General features: G+C 56.7%; 5 protein-coding genes across 5 annotated transcripts; 1 reads left to right on the top strand and 4 right to left on the bottom strand.

Annotated features, from left to right (window-relative positions):
• Window positions 1-886: 886 nt before the first annotated feature.
• BJ171DRAFT_546211 (uncharacterized protein) lies at window positions 887-2,072 on the bottom strand (the record flags this gene model as incomplete). Its single annotated transcript, XM_053113020.1, has 3 exons — window positions 887-903; window positions 1,752-1,761; window positions 1,800-2,072. Coding segments are annotated over 3 exons (282 nt in total), but the record flags the coding sequence as incomplete, so codon positions are not given.
• Window positions 2,073-5,899: 3,827 nt separating this feature from the next.
• On the top strand, window positions 5,900-8,018 carry BJ171DRAFT_575277 (uncharacterized protein). Its single transcript, XM_053113733.1, has 4 exons — window positions 5,900-6,103; window positions 6,231-6,323; window positions 6,407-6,790; window positions 6,894-8,018. The coding sequence occupies exons 1-4, from the start codon at window positions 5,999-6,001 to the stop codon at window positions 7,659-7,661; spliced, it is 1,350 nt and encodes a 449-aa protein (XP_052961497.1). The 5' UTR covers window positions 5,900-5,998; the 3' UTR covers window positions 7,662-8,018.
• A 205-nt stretch (window positions 8,019-8,223) lies between these two features.
• On the bottom strand, window positions 8,224-8,651 carry BJ171DRAFT_575276 (uncharacterized protein; the record flags this gene model as incomplete). Its single annotated transcript, XM_053113732.1, has 2 exons — window positions 8,224-8,258; window positions 8,294-8,651. 2 exons carry the CDS (start codon window positions 8,649-8,651, stop codon window positions 8,224-8,226), a joined length of 393 nt encoding a protein of 130 aa, XP_052961496.1.
• Window positions 8,652-10,719: 2,068 nt separating this feature from the next.
• BJ171DRAFT_546181 (P-loop containing nucleoside triphosphate hydrolase protein) lies at window positions 10,720-13,377 on the bottom strand. The gene is made up of 3 exons (XM_053113019.1): window positions 12,133-13,377; window positions 11,361-11,700; window positions 10,720-11,079 (listed from the first exon to the last, which is right to left on the bottom strand). The coding sequence occupies exons 1-3, from the start codon at window positions 13,091-13,093 to the stop codon at window positions 11,025-11,027; spliced, it is 1,356 nt and encodes a 451-aa protein (XP_052961495.1). The 5' UTR covers window positions 13,094-13,377; the 3' UTR covers window positions 10,720-11,024.
• A 1,044-nt stretch (window positions 13,378-14,421) lies between these two features.
• BJ171DRAFT_482948 (uncharacterized protein) lies at window positions 14,422-15,047 on the bottom strand (the record flags this gene model as incomplete). Its single annotated transcript, XM_053108960.1, has 2 exons — window positions 14,422-14,720; window positions 14,756-15,047. The coding sequence occupies 2 exons, from the start codon at window positions 15,045-15,047 to the stop codon at window positions 14,422-14,424; spliced, it is 591 nt and encodes a 196-aa protein (XP_052961494.1).
• Between the last annotated feature and the right edge of the window lie 53 nt (window positions 15,048-15,100).

Below are 15,100 nucleotides of genomic sequence, written 5' to 3'. Positions count from 1 at the left end.
ATCTATTGTGTCAATGGCTCGGGAGAGAGTATCGACAGCGTGTTGAAGAAAAAAACGGGACACATCGTCATTTTCGGACAAACACAGTCGGATCATATCACACACCCGGTCAAGTGGGTCAAGTCATTTCCCTGAGTGAGGGAGATACATGGAGTGAGTGGGCACGACGAGGGACCGCGAACCGCTGCGGATGCAGTCACTGCAAGTCAGAGCAAGAAGACCTACCTGGGATGAGGCAAAAAGATGCAGGGCAAGGAGAAAAAATGGCCGGAGGACCCCGGCGAGCGGATGATATCGGAGTGCCAATCAAAGTCGTCTGATTCACACAAGCCATGCAAGCCACGTAAGCAGCCAGTCATCCGTGTGGGAAAGTGTTCAGTTTCAAAATAAGAGGGTCGATCTGGATAAGCCTTCGCTTCCCTCTCTCGCTTTGTTCATTCCAGGTGCCCAACATCGTTCTTCCCAATTACGCGAAATTGGGCGATACAGCCATGGGTGAGTCCAAGGCATGGTAGGACTAGGTAGTGTGGAGCTCAGCTGTTAACAAGCTGTCTGCCCGGAACAGGCGACTTGGAGACCTTCCTCTGTCGATATCATTTGGAGAAGAGCAAGCAAATTTTGCTGGACAATGATTACGACACGATCGACTCAGTGAGTTTCATTGCCCCTGAATCAAAATATGTTAGTAGCGGCGGCTGATCCTCTGGTCTTATAGATCGTGAGGATGACTGAAGATGAGATGAAGGAAATAGGGCTCAAGCCTGGCACAATCAACAAACTCAAACATGCTCAGCGGGAGAGCAAATCCTCCGCCCAGAACATGTCCACAGCTGCTCCGCTGCCGGCCGCTTCCCAGCCAGGTATCAGCGTTCAGGAGCCCACCAGAGTCCTCACTGCCAACGACTACGTTCCAGCGCACCCTCTGGATGGCTGGGTCTGCCAGAACAACTTTACGTCTCACGAAGTCTTCATCAGGTGGCGTTGATATCCAGCATCAGAGCGACACCATATTCGCCTGTTCCGCACCAACTGACCGACCGTCCTTCCACAGCTACCGGGTCGAGAGCGACGCTGTCAATGCATCGTCGCTGCATGGGACCCTGGCCACAACCCCTCGAGGCCACACGGCGCTCCATCCATACCTCGACATCCAGTGTCTCTGCAACGGCATGGACTGGGAGCAGGGTTTCATCAACGGTCTCTACAAGTCCTGCGTCATCATCGTCATTCTCTCCGAGGACGGTCTGAAGCGCACCTTCAACGCACATGTCTGGCCCGACAATCAGTTCCTCGAGGTGGGTCGGGTGCTGATCGTGGTCTCGTTTGTCAAACCATAACTCACATTCACTCGTCCATCCACAGATCCAGCATGCCCTCAAGCTGATGCAAGACACCGCCGCCACCGACCACCCCGTCATCGTTCAGCCTGTCCTCATGTGGTCCACTCGCAAGTTCGGCGACGAGACCCTCAAGAAGGAGTATTTTCCGCCAGTTACCAAGTTCCCTGACTTTCCTCCGGCGCACAAATCCAGTCCACTCTTCGATAATCAGCCGATGACCGTCCAGCAGACATTCAAGGAGCTGTTCAAACTCCAAGCACTCAAGGCTGTCGATACAGCCGCTCTCAGACAGTAAGTGTGAATGTCCCTCAGCAGCAACTCATTCCTATTGCTGACTCATGGTGCTTCCAGACTCGTTCCTGCGTTTCGAGAGCTTGTCACCAAGACCAAGACTGCTGCAGACCAAGGAGTGACATACCACCAAGGCGGGCCCATCCAACTTGATGCCGAGCAAGACTCGCTCCTGCGATCCCTCCTCGATCCGATCGATTCCACTTCCGACAGACGAGCACTCGAGGATCTGTATGTCGAGGGCACCCGCCAGTGGCTGTTCGACCAAACAACCGACTGGGTCAACCAGGACACCACCGACACTGTCCTGTGGGTCAATGCTGTTGCTGGAGTGGGGAAGTCTGTCGCTGCCGCCCAGATCGCCAACATCCTCACAGCCAGCAACCAGCTGGTGTCGGCGCTGTTCCTCAAGTACAACGACACTCGCAAGAGCGATCCACGAGTGGTGTTGAACACCATCGCATATGGACTGTGCAAGTGGCACTCGCCGATCGGCCGCAAGCTGCTCGAGGCTGGCCACACCAAGGACAGTCTCGACAAGATGAGCATCCCGGACCTGTTCAAGGCCGTGATTGCCGATCCACTCGAAGCCATCGGCGACTACAGACCCAAGGGATCGGTGATGATCCTGGTGGATGCACTCGACGAGTGCTCTCCGCGCGACCAGTTGCTCAGCCTGCTTGCCTGGCGCTTCGTCGAACTGAACAAGACCCGTCCGTGGCTCAAGCTGCTGCTGACATCCCGTCCCGAGGACGATATCAAGGCAGCATTCGATGGAGTCCCGACCAAGACGATCGAGCCCTCGAGCGAGGAGAACGTCCGTGACCTCGAGGTGTTCATCCGCCACCGACTGCGAGTGTATGACACTCTCAGCGAGTCGGACCGCATCGAGGCAGTCGCCATCCTGCTGGACCAGTCCAAGACATTCGTGTGGATCAACCTGATCCTCAACACCGTCGACGCAGCATCCACAGACGGCCCAGTGACACTCGCCACGATCAAGGACATCAACGACAGCGCCGCCGATGTCGGGCAGCTGTATCACAAGACATTCGCCAAGATCCACTCGCAGTCGAGCCATCCGGCCGAGCTGGTCACGGTGGTGTCGGCCATCGCCACAGCCCAGTCGATCCTGACCCCGCAGATCATCGCCGATGTGTTTGGACTCGAGATCGGCGTCGTTCGCGAGTGTCTCAAGAGCCTCAGCCTGGTCCTCGATCCTGGCGCCAATAGATTGGGCCCCCGAGACAGCCAGTCCACCAACACCGAGGTCAAGTTCAACCACAAGTCGGTGGCGGACTATCTCCTCGGCGATGCATCGGCTGGCCATCCGTGGCATGTGTCGGACTCGTTCCACACGGTGTTTGCCAAGGGATGTCTCGGAGCGATCCTCTCGCACGAGCCAGTGGTCAACATCTGCGAGATCTACGACTTTCACGACAAGATCGCTGACCTCGAGGACAGGGTCGCAGCCAAGATCACACCGTCGCAGCGATACAGCGTCGCCCACTGGATCACACACTTTGTGTGGTGTGTGGAAGGCGTGGCCGAGTCGAGTCCGGTGTGGCAGTCGGCCGAGACTGTCGATGCTGCAGCGGTGCTCACTCGGTTCGTCAAGACACATGTGTTCTTCTGGCTCGAGTGTGGGTCGCTCACACATGTGGTCAAGCCGATCATCGAGCAACTGGCTGTGCTGCGAGGAGTGGTCGCCAAGGCACCCAGCACCATCGTCGACGACACCACGAAGGAACTGGTCAAGGACACGTATCGATTCATCCGCGAGTTTGCCGATCCCGTCATCAAGAGTGCACCACAGGTGTACAACTCGGGGTATGCATTCACACCAAAGGAGACAACGATCTACAAGACATATGCCGACCAACTCGAGGACAAGATCCCGTTCCTGGTCACGACGGGTCCAGCACCCACCTGGGATCCGTGCGAGATGACACTCGATGGACACACAGATTCTGTGACCTCTCTGGCGATCTCGCCCGACGGGATGTGGATTGTCTCTGGCTCTTGGGACATGACCATCAAAGTGTGGGATACCATCACTGGTCAGCCGAAGAACACTCTTGGCTGCCATGCAGATTGGGTGACCTCGGTGACTATCTCGTCTGATGGCAAGTGGATTATATCGGGCTCTGATGACAACACCATCAAGTTGTGGGATTCCACTACTGGCCAGTTAAGACGCACTCTCGAAGGACACACAGAGGGTGTGAATTGTGTGGCCATTTCACCTGATAGCAAGTTGCTGGTGTCAGGTTCAAAGGATAAAACCATCAAGATGTGGGATGCCGCCACTGGCCAATTGAAGCACACTCTCGAAGGGCACACGGACAGTGTGAACTCTGTCGCGATTTCACCCGATGGCAAGTGGGCCGCCTCTGGCTCATCTGACAAGACTATCAAGGTGTGGGGTCTCACGACGGGCCAGGTACAACGCAACGTCGCGGCGCATGCGGAGGGTGTAACCTCCGTGACGATCTCGCCCGATGGGAAATGCATCATATCAGGATCGGATGACAAAACCATCAAGGTGTGGGACGCCACCACAGGCCAGGAGAAACATACTCTTGTGGGGCACACCAGCGATGTTCGATGTGTGGCCAATTCATCTGATGGCCAGTGGATTGTCTCTGGTTCGGTTGATGGTATAGTCATATTGTGGGATTGCCTCACAGGTCAAGTGATATATACCTATGAGGGACACAGAAAATCGGTGCACTCGCTGGCCATCTCGTTCGACCTCAAGACCATCGTTTCTTGCTCGGATGACAACACCATCAAGTTGTGGGATGCGACTCCGAACCAGCCGAAGCATACCTTCGAGGGACACACATGGTCGGTGAATTCCATAGCCGTGTCGCCTGACGGAGTATCGATCATCTCTGGCGCTAGTGACAACACCGTCAAGGTGTGGGACGGTGCCTCAGGCCTGCTGAAGCATACTCTCAAAGGCCACCGATCGATGGTGATCTCCGTGACGATCTCCCCCGATGGCAAGTCGATTGCATCGGGCTCCAGCGACACTGTCGTCAAGCTGTGGGATGCCGCCACGGGCCAGCTCAAGCACACCCTCAAAGGACACACAGATACCGTGTATGTCGTGGCCATCACACCAGATAGCAAACAGATCGTCTCGGGCTCGGGCGACAGGACGATCAAAATATGGGATATCATCTCGGGGCAAATAATGCACACCCTCGAGGGCCACACAAGCTGGGTGAGCAATGTGATCGTTTCTTCAGATGGAGAGCGGATCATGTCCCGCTCCAAACGGGAAGAAATATTCTGGGCTCGACAAGGCGATCTGTTTGTTCGTTGCGGCAATGGTTTCTCCGACCTCTCTGCTGCATCGGTAGAGCCACTCTCAACCAAATGGACCGAAATCGAACATGCCGCACAATGGATCTGCCACGGCTGTCACAGCGTCAAGGTCCCCCACGCGCTCTATGGAAACTGGCTGAGCCGTGCTGTTCTGCCATCAAACGGAGTTGCGTTTTGGAGTCAGAGCCCTTTTCATCCCGTCATTATCAAGCCAACTCGAGTCATTCCTGCTCCCGAACAGCTACTACCATCCATCGACCCTCGTCGACCCGTATAGTTGTCCTTGGCATCCCAGCAATCGGTATCCATCAAGATCCTCAAGCGCGATGGACCGAGAGAATGCGCACCCTCTCTCCCTCGCTCGCAACGTGGCTCTAATACCAGGGCCTTGGCCAATGCTCAGGTCAGAGGCAGGCTCTCCAACTGCTGCCTCGACTTGGGACAATCCGTCGCCCAGGCACTCAATTCAGGAGGGTCGGGGCTCTGTCCCGTTTCGATCGGACTGGTAGCTTTTCAGAGCCTGCATCCAACAAAGTCAGTCTCCGATGACCGACGGCTGAGGCACACAGGAGCAACGATGCGGGTCACTCGGAGTGAAAGCCATTCACCGTTGTGGTCGATGTATGGCGCTGTTGACATTCAACGCTCGCCACCCAAGCAACATGACTCGCCTCAGCCAGCCTTGTGTTTCAGGTGGAGCATCCGCTTACCAAGCACACTGTGCCCATGGGCTGGATGCCTTTGCCCGCAGCAAGCATCTGGTGTCACAATCTTGAAACACAAGCTCGAGGCTTTCCCATATCGAGACTTGGGATGCACCATCCGCGATCCGTCGTGCTGAATCACCCGATATCCAATGCCGGCTCCCTCCCCTCGCTTCGCAATACATCGCAGCGTCGGCTTCACAGTCCGCATCGTCCTCAAAAAGATTCGACCGCTTGTCGCTGCTCTCCTCTCTCGCCAACGGCGTGACTCTCGGAGCAAATCTATTCCCGAATCAGAGCGTAGTCCTTCGGACATCCGCTGAAGCCATGCGGCATTTGCTCATAAATATGCAACATCTGCTGCGCTTGTTGCTGTTCAGCAGCGCGCTGTTCATATGCTGCGGATCCTCCCCAACGGTCACTATAACCGAGGTCAGCACAGTCCATCCGCAGGAAACAGCAACTCCTCCGGTTGCTGTTGCAGCGCTGTCGCCAGAAATTGCTGCGAGCTGGACAGTGGATGTGTATTGCTGACTGGTAACCACTTCATACCATCTAGGGCATCTGGATCACCGGGCATTCCTACGTTGTCACCGTTAACGGCGCAGGGGCCATAGCCGAAGGACAGTATGTGCTGGACGTTCATATGTGGGTGAGTACCTTGGCATTCTTTCCGAATCACGATCAATCGATTCCCCAGCACAATATCTGCGATGCTAAATGAGCCGTCACCAGGGTCAAAGCGCCATGGCTCGGGATCCACCCAACTACTCGATCGCGTCGAGCGAAGGCATGAATAGCATCCCGAACGAGAGAGTTGTTGTGAACATTCCAGGAAACGCAAAGCCAGGCACTTTCTTTGTAGGAACTTGCGTCTTCCGGGGCGGTGCTGTCGATTGCGACGGCTTTCGGAGCCGAGTCGAAGTGATCGGTGGCTCTCCTCCGCCCCCTCCCCCTCCTCCACCACCACCACCACCACCACCTCCTCCACCTCCTCCACCTCCTCCTCCTCCTCCTCCTCCTCCTCCTCCTCCTCCTCCTCCTCCTCCTCCTCCTCCTCCTCCTCCTCCACCGCCGCTACCGCCGTCGCCACCGCCCGCTCCTACCACCAGATCACAGGTATGACTTGTGAGCTGTCTGCGTCCGGTATTGGCGAGCGATATATCATCACTTGTGAGGTCAAGATTCCTTGCACTGACCCTCGTCAACATGCGTCGCCCAGCCTATCGTTACCAATGTTCCACCCCCTCCCGAAATCATCACCACGATTCCCGGCGGCCGTCCCATCCAGACCCAGGGGATTATTCCTCCTCAGCCAGCCCCCGCCCCGATCAATACGCCTTCTACTCCTGATGCCTCCTCCAACGACTCCGTCGGCTCGAGTACCATCATCACGGCGGCATCAATCGGTGGTGGCTGCATTGTGCTGACTGGTATAATCGTGGTATGCATCAGAAACCGAAAGAGAACATCCGCCATCAATGATGCCTATCGAGAAGCGAATCGCCAGAGCACCGCCAGCAACCTGAGTATCCCACGAGACCATCCCTCTCGACTTCGCGACCTGGAAAAGCACACCGGCGCCTATCAACATCCTGACGCTCCTTCCGGGCCCTCACAGCCCCGATCGCCCTCGCTGCAAGTCGACCAACCGCCCCGCGACTTGGCTATACAACCGAAAGCCATAGATTTCCCTCCTCCGTACTCAGCCACATCCTCGCCCATAATCGTCCCGAACGGACCAAACCGCTCGTCGGTCCTCAGCGCAGCATCTGGCTCGGTGGCACGCCCGGCCTCATACGTCTCTGTTCCCAAGCTTGATTTTCGTGAAGTAACCACAACTCGGGCCGCTGTCGAGCCTGAGGAGATCGATATCACAATCCACCAGCGAGTGGTGGTCTTGCAGGAGATGCCCGACGGCTGGGCCCTGGTCGAGAGCGATAAGAGCGAGCGTGGCTATGTCCCACTGGATCATTTGAGAAAGCTCTGAAGCGATACACACGACCTTTAAGGACAAAGAATCGATGCAAGCTGCAGTGCACATATTCGCTGTGATGCGTGTTGGTGTCCCGAAGCGGTGCCCCGAAGCAGCACTGACTGATATTATCAGGTTTACTCCCTCCTCCCCCGCTCCCCGCGATCCTAAAATCTGTCAAACAATACTCTATGAATATGATACTTCCAATGAATCTTGAATCCGCTCTTGAGGCGCTTTCCTCTTTTACTTGTTTGTGGGGGGTCGTTGTACAGTCGGTCCAGAAAGAAACGGGACAGTTCCTTTCTGGCTTCAGATGTCTGAACCCCGCTGACTGACTGTAGGCCCAGCGGGCAGGCCATGGCATTGCACTCCTGTCTTGGTTGGCAATCGAGTGGTTTTGGTTGGTTTTGGAAGCATGGTCTTGAATACATTCGGTCGATCTCCTGTGGCGATGATCGACTGGCATACCGAGATCATGTTCCTGGCTGCATTGATGTCTCGATCCCACAGCGTATGGCAGCTTGCACAGCTCCGTACATAATGTGGCTTCTCGACATCAAGATACTCGGGTGACTCAAGTCGCTTGAATTCCCGGCAATGTGAGCACACCTGGGATGTGTTGAACTCGTTCACCGAGCACACACGGATCTTGGAGACGGATCGGTCTGGTGGTCGTCTCTGGTGGTGTATGAACTGCTCAAAGTACTTGGCGAACCTGAGTCTCCTGGGACTGGATGCGTATCCCTTCCCTTGTTTCCAGGATGCATTCCCAAAGGCAATCACCACTTCGGTCTCCCTTGGTGCCTGGTCGATGACTCGCTTGCAGATCTCGTGGACGGTGCGCTTGCTGTGGAGATCGAGTCGCTTGAATCGCCGTCGCCGGGTCAGGCTGAAGTACAGCTGTTTGTCCAGCATGTCTCCATCAAACACATGGCGAATGTATCGCAAGAAGGAAGCCTCCCCGGGGATCTTGGGACTTGGTGTGGTGCTCATCCAGCGCATCTTGAGCTGGAAGCGATTCCCACAATGTCGTCCTTGATTCAAATCACAGAATGGTCGTGGCCAGCGCGCGAAACAAAATATTTGATCAATCGTCAAAATCACGGGTGTCCCGTTTTTGATTGGATCGACTGTATATGTGCACTGTTCCAGCACTATCGTCGTTGTATTCGTTCCACTCAGGTCGCTGAGGGCTTGAGGTCAATAACAAGACAAGGCGACTTCTCGTTGTTGAGGTTGCGAGCGAGAGGATTTGCGGACCTAATCGACGCCTCGATCACGGCTTGACCGACTGGGTCAGCGCTGGACGGAAATATAGGCGGATGGCACGCAATCGTTGAGGGATTGACAGAAGCTGCCCGACTCGATTGGCAGAGGCAGTGCGACTCGATCGTGAATCAACGCTGTCCACAGTTGGTACAGGGGAGCAGATCCGATCCAACATAACTTGACCTCCACGCCTGCAAGGCCACTGGATGGCTGACTGACTGCTGATTGACTGCTGATTGAATGCTGATTGGCTGCTGATTGATTGCCACTGGATCGCTGATTGATTGCCATTCGTGATCGCATGACGATATCGGGGAGGCAGATACTCATTGTTTGTCTGGTTGCTGGCGAGAGGCGTGGGATCGAGATGCCGCCCAGCCTTCATCGAGAGCAGACAAGTGCAGCTATGCTCGCTTGTGCATCCGCTCTCGGGACAAGCTCGCGTTCCAAAACAAGTGCGATACTGTCTGCTTGACGAACGAGCGGTGATGAGCGAGCAGCGAGCAGCAAGCAGCAACAAATAAGCAGCACTGGCCCTGTTCCACCCCACCGGGACCCCGATGATTGTGGCTGCGTCTCATCTGCGGCTGAATGGCCTCGACTCGGAGTGGTGTCGTTGTCTTTGGGCTCAAGCATTGTATTCCAGAATCGCCATCTCACTCAATATCCAGAATCACCGCCTCACTCAGTATCCAGAATCGCCTTCTCACTGAATATCCTTGGCCCTCACTCTGTTGTCGCCACAGCCCTTACAAAACTTGTGGCCCATGTCGCCACCACAAACATAAACTACACCACCGCAGCCACTGTGTCTGCCAAGCTTCTGCGCTTGGCGGGACTGGCAGCCGGAAACAGGGCAAGAAACCATTCTGGACAGACAAGTATAACAGCGGGATGGCAACGACAAGCGGGGGTCAAAAGCAGCCAGAGTCGGCGGGAGAGGGAGAGGGAGAGGGAGAGGGAGAGGACAGCGACTTGGAAATCGTTGAATGCGACGGAGAGGCAGAGACCGGACAAGCGTGGGCACTTGGATGTGACACTTGGATGCGGTGCTTGGAAGTGGTGCTTGGATGTGGTGCTTGGATGTGGTGCTTGGATGTGGTGTTTGGACTGTGCTGAGCGATGGCCGAGGAGACTTTGGTCTGTTCAAACTTGGAGGCAAACCTCAGGGCGGACTCGAGAGTGGGCTGTGGTGTCTCGGCCGGAGAGACCAGCAAAGTGTGCCTTATATACCTCAGATATCCAAGCCACACGATGATCAAAGTAATCACAACCGCTGCGCTGTCGAGGATATTGCACTGCGCAGAACACTCCAGAACACACATCCAATCGGAGTGGCCGACCGAGTCTGGCATACTTTGTGTGGGCACGCAGGGTATCTGTGGCTGCGGCGGAAAGCCAGATATGGGGCGCTGCCGGGTTGAAGATCGCATTGGAGAAGGAGGGGTATCAAGTCGCCGCCTCCAATCAGGGGTCGGGTGGCCGTTTGTGCCACCGTGTGGCGCTGTCGAATCAAGGGCCGCTCGCTCCATCTCCTCCTGCGGCCGCACTGTTCACAGACCTGTCCCTTCAACTTCCATGGACTTGTGTGTCTCTGCTGTTGCTGCAGCTTTGGCGGCTGCGACATGCGCATCGCCGGCATGGCGCCGTCCTCCCTCCGCCGGTGTCGTTGCCAGAAACAAACTGGCAAGGAGCCATCCACAGCATCCTCACGCATCCGCCACGCTCGATCGGGCAAGAGATGGCCACCCCAGGCTTGCCCAACGCAATGTGCCTCCTGGAGGTGATCTGGGCCATCACGTTTTGCTGAGAGGGCTGTATGAATGAACTGTACATCAAACACATCATCGTCGTATCAAACGGGTGCTTCATCGCGCACACAACACCTCATCCTCGCTCGCGCAGGATTCCGGGTGACGGACAGAAGAGACAGGGCTGTGGTGGGTGTGGTAGTTGGGGGTGGCTCTGTGCGAGGAGGTCATCATGCTGGTGCTAGTGCCGTGGAGGTGAACACTAAAAGGGGAGAGAGAGTATGGGCGATGTGTGCACGGCTGCTCTGGCTGCCCTTGCATTGAGACATCGTTCGCGAGGGTGTGGGGGTGGAGTTTAGATGTCGGGCTCGATGGTGGTTCCGTGCTTGATCTTGCCCCATCCGATCAGACTGCCGGACGATCGACAGAGAACCCGAGGAGGCCACATGAGGGGTGCATTGAGTTGGCGGCGGCGGGGTCCAATGGCGAGTGCACATGGGAATTGAGCCGCGATAGGGATAATAATCAAATCAGTGGTCAGCGGAACTAACGTCGTGGTGAGGCGCATTCTTCCACCCATCCACCAGACACGGCAAAATCGCGAGGCAAATCTCGTCCTTACGTCTCAGATGAGACTCTGGACACTCGAGTCCCATCCATTGCACATTGACAACCGCCCCCCTACACTTACCGCCAGTGCGAATCGATACGTCGTGACAAGGCAATCTTCTCATCGATCTCGGTACAGGCCGGGCTGGTGAGGAGAATCTTGGCCAGATCGGCCTTGACGCTCATGACTCTGCCACCGGTCGAGGTCGAGCCGATGTTGACCATCAAGACTTCGTTCTTTGTCAATTTGGAGACCTTGGATTGCTTCTTGTCGTCCGTTCTGACACCAAGCAGTCGGCGGAGCAGGAAGTAGTTGATCTCGAGCTCGGTGTAGATCTTGGGCAGCTTGCCGACCGAACCCAGGACCTGGCCGACGAGGCGATCGGCACGGCAGAGAGTGGGGTCAACCTTGGTGCCAACACCTGCATCGATCGATAGTGCCGGCGATGGACACGAAGGGATGCGTGTGCATGGATCCAGGTGCATGAATGCATGTCGCCAGAGCGAGATGCCAGTGGACCGTCGACGAGTAGGGGCGAGAACGGCATTGCATTGGCCGAGTTGTGCGTGGGGAGTCGCAAAGCGGAATCCAGGTGCGTTCAACAATGCCAGCGATGCCCGTGATAAGGGGACATCCGATGAAGTGAGTGTCAAGTTAGCAGTGATGTCAGCGGGGCGCAACCAGACCTGATCAGAGCAAAGTACGGCAGACAACGCACGGCGCTGCACGATGCTGAGTGATGCTGAGTGATGCTGCACGATGCTGAGTGATGCTGCACGATGCTGCACGATGCTGCACAGTCCCGAGCGATACTGCACGATGCTACAATGCACCCCGCCGCCGCCATACGCACCAATCAGACCGCCGGGCACGGCAAACTGCAGGTCGTTCTGCTCAGCAAAGAGGGAGATGATTTTGGAATAGATGGGCTTGCACTTGATCTTGCCCTCGGCGTCCTTGGTGACGATGCCGGGGCGGATCTCGATCTCGTCGCCGAGTTTCAGGCAGCCAAAGAGGATCGAGCCACCGGCAACGCCACCCTTGAGGTCCTGGACCTCAGAGCCGGGCTTGTTGACGTCGAAGGAGCGGATGACGATCAGGCGCGGGTCGGAGGTAAAGTCGCGGGGTGGGATCGGGATGGTCTTGACGATGTACTCGTTGACGGCGTCGATGTTGTATTTGAGCTGGGCCGAGATCGGGATGATGGGGGCGCCGTCGGCGATGGTGCCCTTGACAAAGGCGAGGATGGACTGGTAGTGCTCCTCGGCGGCGGTCTCCTTGATGACGTCGATTTTGTTCTGCAGGATGATGATGTGCTTGAGCTTCATGATCTCAATGGCGGCCAAGTGCTCGGAGGTCTGGGGTTGGGGGCAGGATTCGTTTCCGGCAATGAGCAGCAGGGCGGCGTCCATGACGGCGGCACCGTTGAGCATGGTGGCCATAAGAATGTCGTGGCCGGGGCAATCGACAAACGAGACGTGGCGGAGAAGGCGCATCCTGCCCATGCAGCCGACGCGCTCGCAGGGGAAGCCGTCCTCTTTGTCGGAGCGGTACGAGCGGTAGCAGCCGGGTCGGGGGCAGGCCTCGGAGTCGCACTTGAAGATCTTGGCGTTGGCATAGCCGAGCTTGATGGTGATGTTGCGGATCTGCTCGGTCTTGAATCGGACCGTGAGCACACCCGAGATGGCCTTGACGACGGTGGACTTGCCGTGGGCGACATGTCCGATGGTGCCGATGTTGATGGTGGCCTGGCGCTGGATGACCTCGGGCGAGAGCGGATGCAGGGAGGCAAAGTCGATGTGATCGGAGCTCATGATGTGCGGGGAGTTGGCGGCGGCGAGATGTGCGGAGAGTGGCGGCGAGATGCTTGGACGGCCAGGGAGTTGGCAGACGAGCAGACGAGGGCGATCGGTGGTTGCGGCGAGGTCGCGGTGGACCGGGCGATGTCTCTGAGACGGGCGAGGGGCAGCAGCAGACGATGATCCAGGACGACCGGGGATGGGGGTCGGACGGACGGATGCGATGAGGGCCGAACGGGCGGGCAGATCACTGTCCCAAGAAAAGGCGAAGAAAAAATTTGTCGGTCGGCGGATCGAGCCGCGGCTCCAGTGCGGATCGAGTCTGTGCCGCGCCACCGGGGGGGGCAGCGAGGGCAGCGGGGACAGCGAGGGGGGCAGAGAACCGCGCAGAGAAGCGTGTGAGCGAGAGGGGCAGAGGCAGCGACGCCTGTGATGCCGATGATGCTGGTGATGCCGATGATGCTGGTGATGCAATGTCGTGCAGGGACGGTGTTTGACAAAGTCATGGGTTGGCAAAGTATGAGGCTGGCGGAATAACAGGTTGATGATGGTGTGTGGTGCTTTGTGCAAATGGGCCTATGATCCAGAGCCAAGTGGGACAGCAACGATGGTCGCAATCAAGAACGAGGGGGACAGCATGCAAACTCGCACGATAACGATGCGCACATCGGTATTGGTGTGGGCATGGAATAAGCATGCGCACGGGGATCCGTTGGTGGCCAACACTCGCGAGCCGCCGCCGCAGCCCAGCCGGCCCGGATATGGATCGTGGGGTAGGTTCGGCACTACTTGAGTGTATATACGATAGATTACAGCGTCGTCGAGAATCAAAAAGGAGGCAATCGTGATGGAAGCTCAGCGGTGCAGGGTGTGGAAGGAGAGAGCTGGCTCAGGGAATAGGCGCGCGGCTGGGATCAGTTGAAACAAAAATAAAAATAAGATAGCAACAACAGTAAAAAGATAACAGGGCGTGGGAGGTGTGCGATTGATGTATCGGGGGCAGCAAGTCGGCAGAGGTGCGAGCGGGGCGAGTTGGAGCCGGGATGATCAACAACGTCGCGGGGTTGATTGCAGATGTCAGCAGCGCCGAGCGCAGTCCAGTCCGGCAGTTGATACCCCGAGCGGATTGTAGCTTGGCGTTGATGTTGATGTCGATATTGACGCTGATGTTGACGCTGACGCTGAGACGAATGCAAATGCACAGTCGATCTCAAATTCAGCTGCTACTGCACAGTCGATCTCAAATTCAGCTGCTACTGCACAGTCGATCGCATATGCAATTGCTACTGCACAGTCGATCACATATGCAATTGCTACGGCACAGTCGATCACATATGCAATTGCTACTGCACAGTCGATGGCACCGCATCGGCTCGCACACGGCCGCACCCGTGAGCAACCATCACGGCCCCCAATGCAGCCGCGGCGGTCGCTAACCCAGCACCCGCTTGAGGCCGTCCCATTTCTGGATCATTTCGTCGCGCTCCTCGACAAACGGCGACGTATTCCTGGCGGGTCTTGATGAGCTCCATCTCAAGCACCTGGATCTCGTCCTGCAGCTTGTCGTTGTACCCAACCAGAGCCAGGTTCTTCTTGCACAGAGTAGTCCATCTCCTCCTTGACCTTGGCTTCGGCCGAGAGTCTGTCCTGGGCCAGGAGGTCCTTGAAGCCCTCGACCTGGCTCTCGAGCGCCTCGACACGATCGCCCGCTCTTCTCGGCCTTGAGCTTGTACTCGAGGAGCTCGTTCGCCAGCTGCGTGTGCTCGAGGTTGAGCTGCTGGTACATCTGTTCCATGCGTTTGAGCTGCTCCTTGAGATGGCGGTTCTCGACCTTGACCTGGTCGATCTCGCTCAGGTTCTGGTCGCCTTTGCGGAACTCGGCCTCCCACTCGCCCTTGAGCTTGTCGAGCTTCCACTTTGGCAGCTTGATGGCGCTGGCGTCCTGGATCAGCTGCTCGATATTGTCCATGTAGACGTCAAAGAGCCCGTTCTTGAGAAAGTCGAGGGCGTTTTCGAAATCAA

This window comes from Polychytrium aggregatum, assembly GCF_025602895.1.
Source record: "Polychytrium aggregatum strain JEL109 chromosome Unknown BJ171scaffold_186, whole genome shotgun sequence".
Lineage (NCBI taxonomy): Eukaryota > Fungi > Chytridiomycota > Chytridiomycetes > Polychytriales > Polychytrium > Polychytrium aggregatum.
This window is presented reverse-complemented; position numbering and strand designations above follow the sequence as displayed.

What these genes read in the sequence shown, in the direction of transcription:
- BJ171DRAFT_575277 (XM_053113733.1), top strand. Translation starts at nt 5,999, where the DNA reads ATGCGGCATTTGCTCATAAATATGCAACATCTGCTGCGCTTGTTGCTG. An exon ending in TGCTGGACGTTCATATGTGG is followed by an intron (nt 6,324 to 6,406) that starts GTGAGTACCTTG and finishes AGCCGTCACCAG; the next exon opens with GGTCAAAGCGCCATGGCTCG. An exon ending in CTCCTACCACCAGATCACAG is followed by an intron (nt 6,791 to 6,893) that starts GTATGACTTGTG and finishes TGCGTCGCCCAG; the next exon opens with CCTATCGTTACCAATGTTCC.
- BJ171DRAFT_546181 (XM_053113019.1), bottom strand. Translation starts at nt 13,093, where the DNA reads ATGAGCTCCGATCACATCGACTTTGCCTCCCTGCATCCGCTCTCGCCC. An exon ending in CGTGCCCGGCGGTCTGATTG is followed by an intron (nt 11,701 to 12,132) that starts GTGCGTATGGCG and finishes CGATCGATGCAG; the next exon opens with GTGTTGGCACCAAGGTTGAC. An exon ending in CGTATCGATTCGCACTGGCG is followed by an intron (nt 11,080 to 11,360) that starts GTAAGTGTAGGG and finishes ATCGTCCGGCAG; the next exon opens with TCTGATCGGATGGGGCAAGA.